General features: G+C 44.5%; 1 protein-coding gene across 1 annotated transcript in view; it reads left to right on the forward strand.

The window, feature by feature from the left end:
- Positions 1-16,728, forward strand: part of LOC141153766 (NADP-dependent alcohol dehydrogenase-like) — a 74,340-nt gene that overhangs the window by 11,907 nt on the left and 45,705 nt on the right. The window contains exons 3-4 of the mRNA XM_073638890.1: positions 13,069-13,207; positions 15,735-15,822. Of these exons, the coding sequence (XP_073494991.1) occupies positions 13,069-13,207; positions 15,735-15,822 (227 nt within the window). The remainder of the gene's footprint in view (positions 1-13,068; positions 13,208-15,734; positions 15,823-16,728) is intronic.

Below are 16,728 nucleotides of genomic sequence, written 5' to 3' on the forward strand. Positions count from 1 at the left end.
AGATGAGCCGAGGTCATGTCCAATGAACTCGGCTCACCTCATGCACGTCACTGACAGCGTGGGAAAATTCTCACGCTGAAGTACTGAGTGCAGGAGAATTCTCCCACGCTGTCAGTGATGTGCATGAGGTGAGCTCATGTCCAATGAACTCAGCTCACCTCCTGCACGTCACTGACAGCGTGGGAAAATTCTCCTGCAATCAGCGCTTCAGCGTGAGAATTTTCCCACGCTGTCAGTGACGTGCATGAGGTGAGCCGAGTTCATTGGACATGAACTCGGCTCATCTGGATGTCGTCACAGAGAGACGCTGAGCAGCGCAAGCAAGCCTGCGCTTCTCAGTGTCTGCGGGATGACAGGCTGGATGGCAGCGTTCTGCTGCGGTCCAGCCTGTCATCTCGATGTAGCAGAGCTGAAGCTGTCGTGGGAACCATGGAAAGGTAAGGATGAGGTTGCTTTATTATTTTTCTTTTATTGCAGGAGATCGTTGGCTTCAGCTGGAATGGGCGTGATGGTAAGTATGGTTTAATTTAGAACAATAAAGGATTGTGTCTTTATTTCAATTAAAGGACTTTATTCTGGGTGTTTTTGTTTTTTTTAACTTTGACTATGGGGTTAGTAATGGGGGTGTCTTATAGACGCCTCTCCATTACTAACCTGGGCTTGATGTCAGCTGGCATTATAAGCTGACATCAACCCCAACCCTATTACCCCCTGCCACCGCACCAGGGCAGCGTGGAAGAGCGAGGCTAAGTGCCAGAATTGGCGCATCCTATGAATGCGCCATTTCTGGGGCGGCTGACGGCTGGTGTTTCTAGCCTGGGAAGGGGCCAATATTCATGGCTCCCTTCCTGGGCTATTAATATCAGCCCCCAGCTGTCTGCCTAGCCTTTGCTAGCTATTAAATTAGGGGGGACCCCACGTCATTTTTTTGGGGGGTCCCCCATTTTAATAGCTAGTAAAGGCTATGTATTCAGCTGGGGGCTGATATTAGTAGCCTGGGAAGCTCCGTGGGTATTACCCCCTTCCCAGGCTTCAAACATCTGCCCCAGCCGTCTGCTTAACCTCCGCTAGAGCCTAAAATTAAGGGGAACCCCACGCCAATTTTTTTAATAATAAATCCTTTATTTTAATACTAAATGACAAGTACAGTAACCAACACTATCACTGTACTTCATATATATGTGACTGACATGTTTCTATCTATCTAATCTATGTGTGATGCTCTATCTTTCTGTTCTAAATTGTCGGGTACCGCTGCTGAATTGCCGGCCGGCTTTTTTAAAGAGACGGTGCATGAAAACACTAATATTTTTTTTAATAAATCCTTTACACTAAATGACAAGTACAGTAAGCAACACTATCACTATACTTATTATATATGTGACTGACATGTTTCTATCTATCTAATCTATGTGTGAAGCTCTATTCTTTCTGTTCTAAATTGTCGGGTACAGATGCTGAATTGCCGGCCGGCTTTTTTAAAGAGACGGTGCATGAAAACACTAATATTTTTTTTAATAAATCCTTTACACTAAATGACAAGTGCAGTAACCAACACTGTCACTGTGCTTCTTATATGTGTGACTGACATGTTTCTATCTATCTAATCTATGTGTGATGCTCTATTCCTTCTTGTCTAAATTGTCGGGTACCGGTGTATGCCGCTGCTGAATTTGCCGGCCGGCTTTTTTAAAGAGAGTGTCTTCTGAGCAGTTTGTCAGCTTTTGGACACCTTTGCAGGTGTTTTCTATGTGTTTCTATGTGTTTTTGTTTGCCTGCCATTGGTTTTAACGGTGTTCGACGGTGTTCTAAGGTGTTCGACGAACAGTTCGACGAACAGTTCCTCGAACATCCCGGTGTTCGACGAACCGAACCGAACCCGAACACTACGGGGGTGGCTCAACACTACAGGTGACAAGACTGACAGAGTGAAAATGGTGACAAGAATGATGATGCTGTGCATGATGAACAACTGGTCCATCAGTTGCGCTGGCAAGTATGGCAAGCTGTATGAAATGCCAGTTTTAAAGGGGTTGTCCGGTCAAAAGTAATAAGTCTGCAATCACCTATGTGACTGCAAACTTATGAATTCCCTCAGTGCAGGCACTGTGCACTGCAAGGATTCATCGGATCCGTATGTATGTATGTGTTATGCATACCCCTGGGAGTGGCCACGCTCTCCATACACTTGCATTGAGCAAGGCTGCGCCTTCTGGCTGGACGCGCCCACTGGCCGTCCACATCACTAGACAGGGCGTGGCCTTGCTCCATACAAGTGAATGGAGAGAGGCAGCGCTGGGGGGATTCATAAGTCTGCAGTCACACAGAGTGACTGCAGACTTATCACTTTTGCCCAGTCAACCCCTTTAAGGAATCGGGGCTTTATTTTTTTCTATACCAGAGAGCCATAGTAATAGAGCTCTATCATTCTTGCTAAATTACCAGCTGAACAGCAAGGGGCTCATATGCCATTTCCGCATATGGACCTTCTACTACTGAAATAAAGTACATTGAAACTTCTCCAAAAGATCACCTTTTTAAGAAGAGTACCATTTATCTAGACCAGATTTATTGTGATTAATTTTCAATTCTGTCAAAAATTATACATCCTTGCCATCTTTTTTGATAGAACAAAACCCTCCATATCCCCAAAAAGATCTCTTTTCAATGCAATTTGGGTGGCTTTCTCAATATGGTTATTCTGTATCTCATTTTTCATGCATAGCCAGTTTCACACAGGGCTTAGATGTGTTTTCCTTTTATGATTTTCATGCATTGTTTCAGTTTAGGTAAAAAAAAAAAATGAAAGAGCCTTTGGCTGGTTTCACCCACAGTGGTATTAGGGAAAACTTCAGTCCATTGTTCAAGGCAGCATTTTTGAGGTTGAAATTACAAATGCTGTTTTTACTGAACTTTTAGATGCAGTAATGGAAAAGCACAAAATAAAAAGTGATACACCTTGGCTCAAACTGTCACAAAAACTCAACTTGTGATTTCAGTCTAGCAAGATTTCTCATAGTGTTTTCTTGCACATCGAAATGTTACATTAACCCCTTCCCCTTGGAGACGGTTTTATTATTATACTTAATTTTTTTCTCCTTCTCCAAACAAAAGCAACAGTTTGTCTTATTTTTCAGTTGATATAACCTTACTAACATTGATAAAGACATTGCTTTGCCCTGCAAAAAATGAGTCATCACTTCTGGACCTCAACCATTTCTCCAATGTCAGTTCTGTATTCTGTACCTCCCAGTTCTGATAGGCAGCAGCCTTCACTATTCTATCAGCAGCTACTGATTGGCTGCAGCGGTTATGTAACATGTTATGGAGACACAGCACAAATATCATCAGAAAGGCATCAGTCCAGGAGGCAAGGATACTGTTTCCATATTTTGTGCATCATAGCTGAGCTGTTAAGGAGGTGTCATATTGTAGTGGACAACCCTTTTAAATATCTTCTTTCTTACACTGCAATATGAAATGCCAGTCATCGTAGATCTGTCTAGTGTTTTCTTTTATTTTGTATCTTTGGTAACTTTTAAAAAGGAAAATGTGACATTTTGTACGTGTTGAAAAAATTCTGCATTTCACACAGTTTTATTATAGGCATATTTTAGTATCCATATTAGTTACAATAGCCAGATCTCTTTGTAACTTTACCAACCATTGAATGCTATGATAATCAGAGTCCGGTTCTGTATACCCACGAGAAGTCTGAGCATTGAGTCTGCATTATGAATGCAATACTATACCTGCAATAAGGACAAGAGAATGTAAACTCATTTTATAACAAAAGGGTGTCTATTGGCCTTCATGTAGACTGGCATGTGCCTGAACACCGTTTATTCGACTAATAAGTAATAACAGCAGACTGATCTTTCTCTTTACAGAGATACACATGTCGTATAGGTTATTTATTCCAATGGGATCCTATAGAGGATATTCTTTATAGGGGTTGTCTGGACCTGGGGTACAAGTCTACATTCTCTGGTGCCAGCGCCGAGAGTGGGTGGTCATGTTATCGCAAGTATGTGATTTGCAAACTTTTTTCCACATTTTGACTAGACATTTCCAGCCTCGCTGAATACATTTGCGATTTTCATACTTCCTGCCACATTTCAACTAGACGTGCTCGACCACTCTGTTCCCTTGTATTGGGTGAGGTCAAGCAGATCTAGTTGGAATATGGATGGAAGTATGTAAAACACACTTTTGCGGTCATGTAACCTCACACTCTCATTGGTAAAACTGGAGAATTTTGACAGCATGCAGATTCTCTGTTAAAAGGATTCAAAAGTCTGCAATCACATAGTGACTGCAGACTTTTATCAGAAGACCAGACAACCCCTTTAAGTAAGAACAGAGACTAAGTAGCATAATTTAAAGCTTGTAGGCCCCTATGCAGAATCTCCAGCAGGGCCCCCAACTATTATGGGTCTTTAATAGTATTAGTACTGTCATTTTGGTAAAATGGACCTTTTAGGCCCTCCTAGGTTCCAGGGATTGGGTGTGACTGAAACATGTCCACCCATTATAGTTAAGCACCCAGATTGGACCTAAAGACTAACTGTAATGTTATTTAGGTAAGTGCTAAACCACATGGCTGTAATTGTGCTATTGGCTAGGTTGTAATCTATGTTGGAGAATCTATTAGAAGCTTCCATCGCACATTTTATCATATCTACTACACGCAGCACAATTTTTTCTGGTGAAATGGAGGACACCATGATGGAAATAATATGTCATATGATGGATTGCTTCCTATCATAACTTTCCTAGTGTGCAACTGAATGGATCTCATAATGCTCAAGTGAACTCAACCTTATTTTGTATGCAGCTTGTAATGTGTTTGTATGTGCATGTTGGCTGTACGACTCGTCTCTTTAGAGACTATACAGACTCCTTGAACAGATCCCTGCTGTGTACATTAAGTCCTAACTTTGCCTTTACCCAAATCATTCATCATTGTGTGCTGATGTTTTCTTTACAATCCCTGTCCCAACAGGTTTGCTGGCAGTGGACTGAGATCTTCTAAAGGATGAGGTGTGTCACCCATCTGCACATCTCTCTTTGGCAGCCATAGTACACAGTTATACAACCAGCAGTACATGTTGTGTTGGCGGAATGCCTAGGTGGAGGTGGAGGGAAGCTGATGCGCCCTGTTAATCTAGTGTTTGCACATAGCAGGGGTGATGTAACCACCAAATTTACAATTTTTTTTAATAACTGATTATCAACGTCTTACATATTTTTGTTTGAGATGTTGTTTTTATGGGTCTAGGGATTTGGGTATTATTTATGGTGCTTGTTGTTACTCCTTAATAAAACTAGCCCCGATTATGTATTTGGTACTTCCTGGTACTTGGATTTGACAACATTATTGATATTGTCATGCGGATTACATGCGTTTTTGATGTGTTTCTGACGCGCCCCTGGGCCTGTGTCGCGCTGCGGTGCGCACGCGGGAGCTTACCCGGAGCCGGATCCGTGGAGGGTTGTAATCTCGTGGCGGTGACCCGGTCCGTGCCCAGGGAGTCAAACTAGACGGCAGTCTATTAGTAGTAAATAGTTGATGACTACGCCACCCGTTGAGTGCAGCCAGGAAGCTGCTGCTGCAGGGCAGACCGCTGAGGCCGGTGGTAGGATTGTGCAGCGTGATAGTATAACCCCCAACGGGAGGGGTATGGCCTCAGGGCAGCCGACGTGGATGATGGGGGTAGCAGGAACCACTCAGAGACGGTACGGTGTAGTTCAGGGTCTTTACTGGTAACAACGACAGACCCTCCCGGAGTACTTGCTAGCAAACGGGGCCTGGTCAGTCTTTGAGCAGATGGGATCTCCCCTGGCCAGGCGTAGTTGTAGGCCTCCCAAACTGACTGTACTCTTCTGGCTACCTTGCTAGAAGCTGATGTAAGTAGCCCACGTCCCTGAGTGTACCGTGTGGTGCTCACCCGTATGGCCGGTGACTCGGGGCCTTCTAATGGCTTCCGCTCCACGATGGCGGTGCTGGTCCCACGCGTGTGACCGTGCCTTCAGGCTTCTGGGCCAGAGGACCTGAAATCCCCTGCCCGACGGATTCTGCTGCTGGGTAGGAGTTAGTCCTCACAGCCTCGGACTCCGGGTCCGGTAAAGAATCTTCTTAGTCAGGGCGAGCTCTGTAGCTGCCAGCCCCTGACTCCTTGTAACTCTGCTGTTTCCTATGCTGCTTCTCTTCTCCACTCTCCTTGTCTCCAGGCTCAGGCCCCAGGACAGGGCCTGCCTGTGGAGCAGAGCCCATAGAGCAGCTCTGCTCCCTGTCTTCTCCTCTCAGAACTCCCTACCCTGCCTCAGCCCCAGGTTTATATAGGGGAAGTCCTTCCCCTCCCAAGACTGGGCAGGAGGTGTGGCATGCACAGGATCCCTGACCAAAGGACCTCCCACCTGCTCTCAAACGTAATATCTCTATCACTGTGGCAACCAGACCCCTGGGGTGTCACATTCCCCCCTAGTGAAATTTAGTACTCCGGGACTAAACATATTTTTTTAGAAAAACATAACAAGGTAAAAACATTAATAATACAATAAGAAAACATATAAAGATGGTTACGGCGTGTCCGCAACCGGGTGTAGTCTTTGAAGAAAGCAAGGTGTCCATTTCACCAAAACAGGGAGACGTAACCAGGTAGGGGTCTGTCCTACCCCGAGTCCTTAACAGTCTTTTAGTCCATCCTGGGTTACGCTCCACTAACTGTACAAAGGATTCCCGGTAAATCCACCAAGGACTCCTATAAATAACTGGAAACACATAATATTTACAAGATATGGCCGCTCTCAGTCCTCGGCCAGTGGGGATAAGGATTGGCTGCTCACAGTCCTCAGCCTGTGGGGAGATGGGATGGCTGCTCACAGTCCTCAGCCTGGTTAAGGATAGGGGACACACGGGAACAGTTCACACTTGTCCCAACGGGGACCATATTTTAATTAGCAACACAAGTACCCCTACGGGTAACTATGTACAGTTCCACTTTACCGTACTTCAGTAACGGCATCCTCCTGCTCCTTCTTGTGTGTAGGCTTCAGACCCGTCCGGGTCCTCTTGGCTTTCCTCGTATTGGTAGTACTGCAGCTCCTCCTTGGTTAACGTGGAGGGCGTACAGTCCTTTTGCACCTGGGGAGTTCAGGCCTTGCGACCAGGCGTGGAGAGGGTCGCCGTTGATGACGCCCGGGGTCAGAGGGTGCAACTTTGGGCCTGGGCGCGGGCTGGTGGTGGTAGTGCCCAGGGCTGGAGGGCTTGGCCGCAGGGCTTGTTGCGGGGGCTGGATCAGGTCGGTGTCTGCAGCGCCCGGAATCGGCGGCTCCACCAGGGGGCCCGGGAGCAGGCTGACGCTGGCAGCGTCCGGGACAGGGAGACTCCTCTTACCTGCTCCCGCGACCGCTCCTGCGTCACGCGTCTTCTCCCGGCGCTGGTCGGGGCCGGCGACGACTGGGGCACTGCCGATGCTGGGCAGCTTAGTCTGCTGCCGGTCCGCCATCTTGCTGTCCGTTCCTGGTGTCCTCCCCCCCCCCTAGTGGACCGTGGCCTACCTTCCGGAGATCCTCTTCCGTAGGCCGCGGCTCCGCAGTCAATCGTCGGGGTAGAGGACCTGGCGTCGCGCTCCTGTGACGTCGGCGTCTGCTGGGCTCCTTCCAGGACCTTACGCAACGTCCGGACGTGAGGCGGGGCTTCAGTTCTCGCGCGCTTTCGGAGTCCACGCCCCTCTTCTTCCCGCGCGGCGTCCTCAAGATGGCGTCCAATGGCGGGAAAACTCCACGGATGGCGGGAAGAAGGTCGAAGATGGCGCCGGATGGCGGGAAAACTTCGCGGATGGCGGGAAGAAGGTAGAAGATGGCGCCGGATGGCGGGAAACCTCCACGGATAGCGGGAATCTTCACCACTGGTAAGTTTGAACAGTCTTTGCTTTTCAGGCACGCAGTACCCGGTGGTTGCGGGCACGAAATCCTGCCGACTACGCCAAAGTTGACGCGCCCCTGGGCCTGTGTCGCGCTGCGGTGCGCACGCGGGAGCTTACCCGGAGCCGGATCCGTGGAGGGTTGTAATCTCGTGGCGGTGACCCGGTCCGTGCCCAGGGAGTCAAACTAGACGGCAGTCTATTAGTAGTAAATAGTTGATGACTACGCCACCCGTTGAGTGCAGCCAGGAAGCTGCTGCTGCAGGGCAGACCGCTGAGGCCGGTGGTAGGATTGTGCAGCGTGATAGTATAACCCCCAACGGGAGGGGTATGGCCTCAGGGCAGCCGACGTGGATGATGGGGGTAGCAGGAACCACTCAGAGACGGTACGGTGTAGTTCAGGGTCTTTACTGGTAACAACGACAGACCCTCCCGGAGTACTTGCTAGCAAACGGGGCCTGGTCAGTCTTTGAGCAGATGGGATCTCCCCTGGCCAGGCGTAGTTGTAGGCCTCCCAAACTGACTGTACTCTTCTGGCTACCTTGCTAGAAGCTGATGTAAGTAGCCCACGTCCCTGAGTGTACCGTGTGGTGCTCACCCGTATGGCCGGTGACTCGGGGCCTTCTAATGGCTTCCGCTCCACGATGGCGGTGCTGGTCCCACGCGTGTGACCGTGCCTTCAGGCTTCTGGGCCAGAGGACCTGAAATCCCCTGCCCGACGGATTCTGCTGCTGGGTAGGAGTTAGTCCTCACAGCCTCGGACTCCGGGTCCGGTAAAGAATCTTCTTAGTCAGGGCGAGCTCTGTAGCTGCCAGCCCCTGACTCCTTGTAACTCTGCTGTTTCCTATGCTGCTTCTCTTCTCCACTCTCCTTGTCTCCAGGCTCAGGCCCCAGGACAGGGCCTGCCTGTGGAGCAGAGCCCATAGAGCAGCTCTGCTCCCTGTCTTCTCCTCTCAGAACTCCCTACCCTGCCTCAGCCCCAGGTTTATATAGGGGAAGTCCTTCCCCTCCCAAGACTGGGCAGGAGGTGTGGCATGCACAGGATCCCTGACCAAAGGACCTCCCACCTGCTCTCAAACGTAATATCTCTATCACTGTGGCAACCAGACCCCTGGGGTGTCACATTTCTGCAGCTGAAATCAACTAAAAACGCAAGCGCGTTTTTTACCTGCAGATGATTATTTGCATCTAATGCAAATCTATGGGGAAAATCTGCACATGATACTTTCAAGAGAAATTGACTTTTTGTGGATTGGAAAAACGCACCACAGGTCAGTTTACGCTGAGTAAAAAAAACACACTGTGGGGAGGAGATTTCTATAAATCCCATCCACTTTGCTGGAACTGTGTTTTGTTGTGCAGACAAAATGCACAGAATCAAAATCTCATCATGGGAACTTAACATAAATGTCACAGAAGGCTCCACATAGCCATGATGATTATATTCATGATTTTATTTTTTCATTATTTACAAATGGTGTTGTAGCTCGGAGATGTATATAAACTTTTGCAAATGTGAAAAACGACATTGAATTTACGGTATAGTAATGGCAGTTAAAGAATATTTGGGATTATTTTTACTCTCTGGCAATGAGTCACTCTGTCTCAATCTTTGCTGCCTTGATTTTGTTTTTACAGAATGTATTTAATTTTCTGTATTTATTTAATGCCTCATCACTACCTTCTTGCTTTAGTTAATTGCATGCTTTCTTTTTGTCACTTATTGCGCCCCTTACAGCTCTATTTAGCCATAGTGGTTTCTTCCTATTTCTAGCATGTTTATTGCCATAGGGTATATATTGTGTACAGGTCCTATTCAGGATGCTAATAAATGTCTCCCATTTGCTTTGGGTAGTTTTATGTCTCAGGATATTGTCCCAGTTTATTGCACTAAGATCATCCCTCAACCGTTGGAAATTTGCCTTTCTGAAGTTTAGTGTCCTTGTAACACCTCTACTACACATCTTATTAAAGGATACATTAAAACTTATTATTTTGTGATCACTATTACCCAAGCATATTTGATATGCTGTCTGGCTTGTTGGTTAATATTAGGTCTAGCAGTGCCCCCCTTCTTGTTGGGTCCTGAATCAGTTGTGAAAGGTAATTGTCTCTCATAGTTGTCAAAAACCTATTACCTTTGCTGGAACTACAGGTTTCTGTTCTCCGATGTGTTTCAGGGTAGTTGAAGTCCCCAATAATAATGACTTCTCCTTGAGTCGCTGCTTCATCTATTTGCTTTATGAGGATATTCTCCGCTGCTTCCATTATTTTTGGAGACTTATAACAAACCCCTATCAGTAATTTATTATATTATTTTTCCCCCTCCCCTTATCTCCACCCACAGGGACATTTTCATTAGATTCACATATATTCTCATGCAAGATGGGTTTTAAGGATGATTTTACATATAAACAGACCCCCCCCTTGCTTGTTTGTACGGTTATTTCTGAACAGACTATAGCCCTGTAAATTAACTGCCCAGTCATGGCTTTCATCCAGCCATGTCTCAGATATCCCCACCATGTCATAATTATCTTCTAACAAAAGTAATTCTAATTCCTCCATTTTGTTGGTGAGGCTTCTGGCATTAGTGTACATGCATTTGTACCTCTATTCCTTCTTACTATAGTGACTGTTTTAACCCCACCCCCAATTTCTTTATTTGTGCCTCACTATCTTCCCCATCTATAAAATGAATACCCCCCCAATCCCTAGTTTAAACACTCCTCCAACCTTCTAGCCATTTTCTCCCCCAGCACAGCTGCACCCTCCCCATTGAGGTGCAGCCCGTCCCTAGCATAGAACCTGTAGCCAACTGAGATGTCAGCACAGTTCTCCAGGAACCCAAACCCTTCCTTCTTACACCAATTCCTGACCCACTTATTTATCTCCCTAATCTCCCGTTGCCTCTGTGGCGTGACATGTGGTACAGGCAGTAATTCAGAGAATACCACCTTGGAGATCCTTGCTTTAAGCTTGTAGCTTGTTGCTTTTAACTGTGAAGAGCACAGGGCGCCAGTGGCGACTTTGCCAATCCTGGTGTTCTGTGGCATTTCTTTGGAGGGCCGCACAGCCCTCCATGTTCTCTCCAGAGAAAGCCTGACTGTCATTAGGTACTGAGATGAGATCCTCAGAACCTTTGTGAGACCATATGCTGGTGCGGTTGGCCCTGGATTGCTCCTAATGCAGGACAATGTCAGACCTCATGTGGCTGGAGTGTGTCAGCAGTTCCTGCAAGATGAAGGCATTGAAGCTATGGACTGGCCTGCCCATTCCCCAGACATGAATTTGATTGAGCACATCTGGGACATCATGTCTTGCTCCATCCACCAATGTCACGTTGCACTACAGACTGTCCAGGAGTTGGCGGATGCTTTAGTCCAGGTCTGGGTGGAGATCCCACAGGAGACCATCCACAACCTCATCAGGAGTATGCCCAGGCATTGTAGGGAGGTCATGCAGGCACATGAAGACCACACACAATACTGAGCCTCATTTTTACTTGTTTTATGGACATTACATCATAGTTGGATCAGCATGTAGTGTGTTTTTCCACTTTAATTTTGGGGGTGACTCCAAATCCAGGCCTCCATTGGTTAATAAATTTGATTTCCATTGATAATTTTTGTGTGATTTTGTTGTCAGCACATTCAACTTTGTACAGAACAAAGTATTCAATGAGAATATTTCATTCATTTAGATCTAGGATGTGTTATTTGACTGTTCCCTTTATTTTTTTGAGCAGTGTAGATAGTGTGGATTCTTGTATTCCTTCAATAGTACACTGAAGATCAGTTGATGTTACATTTACTTTCTGAGAGAAAACAAATGCAAAATAGGAATTTAAAAGTTCAGTCTTCTCAGCATCATTTTTCATCCAATAGCATCTGTCACTTTTCTTTTACTTTTGACATACCCCCAAAATTCTTTCTTATTGCCTTTGACATCTCTTGCCAGCCTTAATTCATTATCAGCTTTAGCTAATCTGATGTGTGCCCTACAGGTTCTGCAGACAGCATTGTATTCTTCTTTAGATATGCCTCTTTCTTTCCATTTGGTAGACATTTCATTCTTCCTTTTTAGCATGTGTTTAAGTTCTGTGTTCATCCATCCTGGTTTCCTTAAATGCTTCCTATTCTTCACTATTTTAGGGATTGTTAACGACTTAAAGGGGCAATCATACTGAGAGATTGACAGCTCTGTATGCTCAGTTATAGAGGTCCATCAATCACTGATTTGGACCACCCTTGCCTATTATATTAATTTGAACTAACAAGACAATGTTACTTTCAAGCACAGTCATTACTAAGAATCATATCAGTTTGGCCCTTACCAATAACTATGACAATAAGACTTTACATGGTCAGTAACTCGTAACTATTTAGATTTACTTCTTGCTAATGTTAGAGGAGAACAGTACATTATGAAAAAGTGACCTTTACGTTGATACACCTAAGCTACTCAATAAACCATCTAACAGGGTACAGTAAATCTTTACTTCCAATGTCAACCTTTAAAATCTAGAACTCAATAAATGAAATAATTTAAAATCAGCCCACAATCCATAAAGCGTAATCAAATGTAAAATTTAACTTTGAAACAACTTTTTATTATAATGTGCTTCTAAATAAATTTCAAGCATTACAAGGAGGAGATTGGGGGTTTATTGCATGATGTTTTATTCTACAGTTCAAGCTACATGATAAGCTTTCAGGCTCCTTCTACTGGTCACTGCAGGAACTATAATTTCATCGTTGGGATCTCTGTTTGAGAAAAACAGTTCTCTAATCTTTGTAAAGATCTTTTCAGAAACCAATAGGCACATAATTGTGACCAATTTATGTTGAAGTGGTTGTCTCTTGAAGGAAATCGCTGTTCATATATCCCATTAGTGCACATTGTATCCTTTCCATTTGCCTAGCGGGATTGGGAACCAGATCAGCAGCAATCTGCTGAATTCGGGAGGGCTTCCAAGCCAATGGGGCTTGTCATCAGGGACAAAATGATTCAATGTAAACTGATACAAATAAATCTAGTATAAGAAAGTTTGTTGTCCAGCAAACATCTGTGAGGCAATTCTCTTTTCACCCACTCTGAAAAATTGCTAAATATTTTGTATATTTCTCACTTTACACAGATTATTTCTTCTGGTATTTGCGGATCTGATAAGAGCGCACTTAATCAAATAATACAAACTAATTTTCCAGTGATTTTGGGTCACGAAGCTCTTGGAGTGGTTGAGAGCATAGGTGAGGGAGTCACCATAGTGAAACCAGGTGAGTCAAAAGTAATCTAAAGTGTTGTATGAAGGATCTATGCCTGTCTAAGTGCAATAACCATTATTAAAGATGTCGTCTGGTATCCAGATATTGATGACTTAGGCTACAGTAACACGACCATTTTTCTCTCATCCGAGAAATTCAGTCTGATTATGTTGGTCACACTCTGATTGGAGTGTGATCAGATGTGGAGGATAAAAAGGTTTCTCCATTTCAGTCTGTTTGTGAAAATCAGACAACACTCGGAAGACATTCAAGTGCCGTTCAATTTTTTTCACAGACCCTTAGACTTAAATGGCCGATTGCACTCCGATTATAGGAGGCAAATCGTGAATGATACGATTTGTCTTTTTCCTCAGACCATAACGTACTCAGACATGTGCACTGCCTCATTGAACAACATGAGGGCGAGTGCTATCTGTCAAAAAGATGGATAGCACTTGTCCGATTTTTTTTTAAGGTCGTCGGCATGAGCCCTTAGGTCTCCCACTGATCAGCTGGAATAATCTCTGGTGGCCATATGTAAACACATTAAAGTAGCTACCCTCCACTATCAGAACACAGGAGGGTATTTTGAAGTAAGCTGCTGATGTCATGGGTTACGATGGTGATCATACTAGATTTGCATTGTAAGACAATAGTTCAAAAGATAACAAACAGTTAGCAGGTAAAAATAAGTTAACAACAAACAAATCTGTCCAGGAATTTAAAAGAGTTCATTATATACACAATTATTGAATTCTGAAAACAAGCACATGTCCATAGATATAGGATCCTGGATAAAGGGTTGATTGTTCTTGTGCTGCAGACTCTATCACCAGGAATAAAACCAGGAAAACTGTTTGGCAGAAAACTCTCGGTAGACTTGTCCTCAGGATTCATAGACATGGGCTCAAAGGATGGGGATCAGAGGTTCAGGATTACAGGTATAGAAACAGACTTCAGATCTGTGAGCAGAATACAGTTCCAGACCAAGGATCAAGCTCCAGTGTTAGGGTGGAGAATACAGGTATTGGGAGCAGATTGATCGCCGTATTTCTCATGAAAAGATCGCATAACAGTGCACGGACTGGTCCAGCACCTCTCCTGACCTGAGAGTGACTGATTTATTTCTATGCAGTTTTCAGGCTCAGGTCAGGAAAGGTGTCGGGCCAGTCCGTGCACTGTGATGCAATCCTTTCACGATAAATACTGCCGTCTGTCTGTCCCCATAGTCTAGGACTCAAGATGCAGGATCAGATCTTAGACGGGAAAAGGGGTACAATCCAGGACTTGGAGTCCATGCTCAGAGTCCTGGGTTCAGAGCAGAACAGAATGCAAACTCGGGCTATAAAATTTATCCAGATTTATAGTAGAAGAAGAGTCCAAGTGATCAGCTGGTGCACACAGCAAAACAGAACATGAAGGATTGTCCCTAGGGCCAGTATGCAGGTGATTGAAATGTTCCCTGTAGTACCATTACACATGCTTCCATTTGGATTTGATTTCCATGGTGCATTGGTTTTATGATTGGAATCAATGTATACAAATTTACAAACTGCAATTCTCAAGAAAAAGGCGTGGGTTTACCTACAGGATTTCTTAGTTTTCTTTCCCTGAAATCATAGTACACACTGTTAATACATAGAGCAAGTCACCATGGTTTTTCATTAAGGCCTCATGTGGTTTTGCTGCACAATTCTTAGCGATGATGCACAATACCACTATGTATATAGCACCCTCTCAGAGCTAGATAATATGCTCATGCATCATTTCCTCTAATTCTTGCCTCAGTATTGTATTGTTTTTATGTTTGGCCAATGTAGGGAAAAGTTATAGATACTTTGCCTCTTTGTTCACTCATTTAGTAAGTACAGAAGAACCAGTTTCAGCCTGTCCAAAGCTTCTCAAATGGCTGTTGACAAAGGTTTTGGATGAACTGAAATATATCCTACTGTATATCAGTGAATAAATAAGCAAAGCACTTTATCCACCCTAAACACAGAGCTAAGGGTGGCAGATAGTGATGAGCGCAAGTGCTCATTACTCGAGTTTGTCTAGGGTGCTCCGGTATGCACCGAGTATCGCAGGTGCTCGAGTGAGATGTTCGAGTCCCCCGCGGCCACATGTTTCGTGGCTGTTAGCCAGCCACAAAAAACATGCAGGGATTTGCATGTTTTGTGGCTCTCTAACAGCCGTGAAATATGCGGCTGTTGGGACCTGAACATGTCGCTTGAGCACACGCGATACCCAAGCACCCAAGGCAAACTCAAGCAACAAGCGCTTGCACTCATCACTAGTGGCAGGATTTCAAAGAGCTCCACAATAAGCCAAATGATAGTGGAAATAGGATCATTAATGCTAGTTAAGATGATGATGATTTTTTCAAATTTACTAGGATTCAACATTCTTATGAAATAAAGCAAGAAAAAGTGTGAAAACTTGCTAAATAACCTCAAGCAACATGCAAGCCGATGAAAATCATTGCAGCAGTTTTTAAAAGCATTAAAAACTATTATACTAAAACTGTCTACTTTCTTCATAGGTGACAAAGTCATCCCACTGTTTGTCCCACAATGTGGATCGTGCAGAGCTTGCGATGGCCCACACAGTAACATCTGCAAAAAATTTGAGTAAGTAAAGTGTTTATACAGTTATAAATTGATATTAGCCCACTGAAAAGTAGTCCAATAAATAGAATCTATATCCTGATTCATGCAGATCTATTTATTTCACAAACACTTAATCAAAAAAATGCTGGTGTAGCTGTGCCTCTAAATTGGGGGAAATATTATAAATAAAATATATTGTTTGTTGACTGTGGACTACAGTAAAGGCACTGATAATTAAATATACTGGAGAAATCATTTTAAGTACCGTAATTTCATCCACAAATGCAAAAATAAGATCTTATATGTTCAATGCAACCAGTTGATGGTAAGTCTCTCTTTTTCTTATAGGGAACTTGACATCTAATACATGCTGCACAATGCGTGGGCAGCATGCATCCGGCACTGGCTATATGAACACAGTCATATATGTTTTTGTCATACTTTCAATAGCCACCAGGGACCTAGTCATGTGGCAAACTAGTCAGACAGGCGGGTCCCCGGCAACTTCTCCCTAACTGCCCCCCATGACTGACAAGTCTAAGCCAGTGTCTGATACAGATTTCATATCTCCAGACAGTATAGTCTGTATTCACATTCCACGCTCCTCCAGATGACAGATAAAATGATAGAAGCACAGGTATCTAATAGTAATAGTCCTTAAGAAAGTTCATTAGTATTGAGCGAGTATGTTCTGTCCGAGTACGCTCGGGCCGAGCTCCGAGTATTTACAGCTGCTCGGTGATAAGGTTGAATCGCTCCCGTGTGCATGATTTGCAACTGTTTGACAGCTTCATTACATGTGAGGAATGTGTAAGAAATAGACATTCCTCCCATGTAATAAAACTGTCAAACAGTCGCAAATCATGCACACGGGAGGAATTCAAGCATATCACCGAGCAGCTATAAATACTCGGAGCTCGGCCGAGC

This window comes from Phyllobates terribilis, unplaced genomic scaffold, assembly GCF_046119375.1.
Source record: "Phyllobates terribilis strain yellow unplaced genomic scaffold, ASM4611937v1 Scaffold_1__5_contigs__length_1240528914, whole genome shotgun sequence".
Lineage (NCBI taxonomy): Eukaryota > Metazoa > Chordata > Amphibia > Anura > Dendrobatidae > Phyllobates > Phyllobates terribilis.